The following is a 2,517-nucleotide window of genomic DNA, read 5'->3' as shown; positions in this document are numbered from 1 at the left end:
CCTTGTTAGGGGAAGGACAGTGTCACCCCCCCAACCCTTACTAATGAGGGAGTTAGAAAGAGCAGTTTCCAAAGACTATGAGTCATCCTCTGATCTGAGTCACACACGAAGCTTAGCATAGTCTGGGGAATGGGGGTAGGGGGCCTGGGGTCTCCAATGGCAGAGAGGACTCCAGGCACGCATACCCTGACTCAGCCTGGCTGGCTAGGGCAGCTGGCTGAAGACTTGGGCCTGTCCCCAGGCCTGGGCCACTGCTGCAGCTGACCTTAGTCGGGCTCCATGCCTGAGGCATGGCGTAGGAACCCACGATGCTCAGGTGACCTCACCCAGTACACTGATCTTCACTAGCTTCTGTGTGTAGGTCTGTCAGTCCATGGTGCCACCTCACTCAGCAGGGCCTTTCAGGGGTCCTCAGTCTGGCCCAAGGACCTGGGCCTTAGCCTAGCCCCAAGAAGTGGGCCACAGTCCCCAGCTTCCTGCTAGGAAAACCCAGGAACTGAGGAAAGAATCACAGAATCCTAGAATGTCAGAGCTGGAAGAGATCATCTAGTCCAAACTTTTCATTTTATTGATGGGGAGACAGAGGCCCACAGAACAGGCATGACCTGCTGAAAGTCACACAGTGACTTTTAGAGATTGCAGGATCATCAGGAGCAGGGCTGGAACAGAGGGAACGGTGACATCAAGGATTGGCCCTGGATTTCTTTCAGAAACAAGGAGACCAGTGCGGGTCCAGTGGCTGTGATGGGAAAGGATTATTACAAGATTCTTGGGATCCCATCGGGAGCCAACGAGGATGAGATCAAGAAAGCCTATCGGAAGATGGCCTTGAAGTACCACCCAGACAAGAACAAAGAACCCAATGCTGAGGAGAAGTTTAAGGAGATCGCAGAGGCCTATGATGTGCTGAGTGACCCTAAGAAACGGGGCCTGTATGACCAGTATGGTGAGGAAGGTAAGAGGGCAGTGCTCTAGCCTGATGCTGGACCCTTGTCCTTATTTGGGGTCCTGGATGACCTGGTTCTCATAGCAGGGAAATGGAGGCTGAGGAGGGGGTGAGGGAGGCAAGTGTTCCCAACACTGATACCCAGAAGAGAAAAAAGACCACCCACTACCCAGCCTTGGCTTACCAGAGTTCTCCCCACCTCTCTCTACCCCTCTCCCTCCTTAAGTTCAGGCCTTAGAGAGGTTTAAAGCTAGAATTAGAGGCCTTCCCCCTCCTTCCGTTCCCTCTCAGCCTTATTAGTCCTGCCTGAAGTCCCTGCTGCTTCATTGGCTGATGGGAAAGGTTAGGGAAAGGGAGTGTGTGGCTCTCTGAGGACAGAGCATTTACATTCATCAGCATAAAGATTTGGCCCTTAAGCAGCCTGGGAATTAACCACTGGAGCTCTGAGAGAAATGATTGTCCCGGATTTCTGCCCCCTCCCTGCCCACCTCAGGCCATCAGAACAGAGGTGGAGTCTGCCTCCCTGAGGAAGTGGCAAGGATCCAAGAGTGGAAAAGGAACTGCTGCTGGCACCTTGCCCCCTCCCTGGGGTAGCTAGTGGCCACGCACAGGGTGGCAGGAAAGGCCCAAATAAAGCCTCTGAGAGGGCGGCCCCTCCCCGCACATCCCACAGGCATGATGTAGCTGCTAATTCTGGGCCTGCCCCTCAGGGCCGCCTGCCACCCGCCAGCCACAGGCACCTGTCAGGCTATATTAAGAGACATAGTCAGAGCCGAGGACTCTCCTTACCAGGAGGAATTGTCCTTCCTCCCTAGGCATCCACCTTTCTTGCACATTGTCCTCACTCTCCCCACTCTAGCCTCAAAATTAGATGGGCTAAAGGTATGTATTGTACTTGATAAAGAGTAGGCACTCAAAAGAATGTTCTCTTCCTCACCTTCTTGCTTTGTGTTCCGTGCCCCTATCCTCTGTGCACCCTAGTCCTCCCAGCCCCCTATTCTTGTTCTCCATACTACTAATTTCTTCCATTTTTTCCCCTGCTTACCTACTAGACTTGCCAACTCCCAAATTCACCAGGCCATCTTCTGGAATCCCCAGTATTCTCTCAGCTAAGAAATTTTTCTCTCTGGGACAGAGGGATGGGAGCAGTAGGGGTGGGGAAGAGGGAAGCTATGCAGACACCATGCCACCATGTGACCTGTCTAGGAATTGCACTCATTCCTCCACTTGGCTTCACCTTTGTTTAGGAAGAAGGTAGGAGCTGGGAGAGCCACCTGGAAACTTCACCCCTCCAGCATGACCAAGCCTAAGTGAAAGGCAACGCTCAGCCCCTAGGCCCAGACACAGGGCTCTAATGCAGATCTGCATCCAGGAGGGCTCCTGAGGATGCAGCACAACCTTAAGGAGACATCCAGGGCCTGGGGAGGGAAAAGCAGCCTTGGAAATGTGGGTTATATTTCTGTCTGCCTTGCCTCCTTCCCAACAACCAGACAGAACAGTTGTGCACATAGACTCTGTGCTTAGCCCTGGCTGGGGACAAGTTGTTCCCAGCTTGAAAAGGGGGTGGTAGT

General features: G+C 53.2%; 1 protein-coding gene across 5 annotated transcripts in view; it reads left to right on the top strand.

The window, feature by feature from the left end:
* The window catches only part of DNAJB5 (DnaJ heat shock protein family (Hsp40) member B5), a 10,263-nt gene that overhangs the window by 4,208 nt on the left and 3,538 nt on the right, over positions 1–2,517 (top strand). For all 5 annotated transcript variants that reach the window (XM_015592599.1, XM_015592601.2, XM_025049734.1 and 2 more), the window contains one exon: positions 711–955. In XM_015592599.1, the coding sequence (XP_015448085.1) occupies positions 745–955 (211 nt within the window). In that variant the 5' untranslated portion in view covers positions 711–744. The remainder of the gene's footprint in view (positions 1–710; positions 956–2,517) is intronic.

Source organism: Pteropus alecto, unplaced genomic scaffold (genome assembly GCF_000325575.1).
Source record: "Pteropus alecto unplaced genomic scaffold, ASM32557v1 scaffold206, whole genome shotgun sequence".
NCBI classification, from domain to species: domain Eukaryota; kingdom Metazoa; phylum Chordata; class Mammalia; order Chiroptera; family Pteropodidae; genus Pteropus; species Pteropus alecto.
This window is presented reverse-complemented; position numbering and strand designations above follow the sequence as displayed.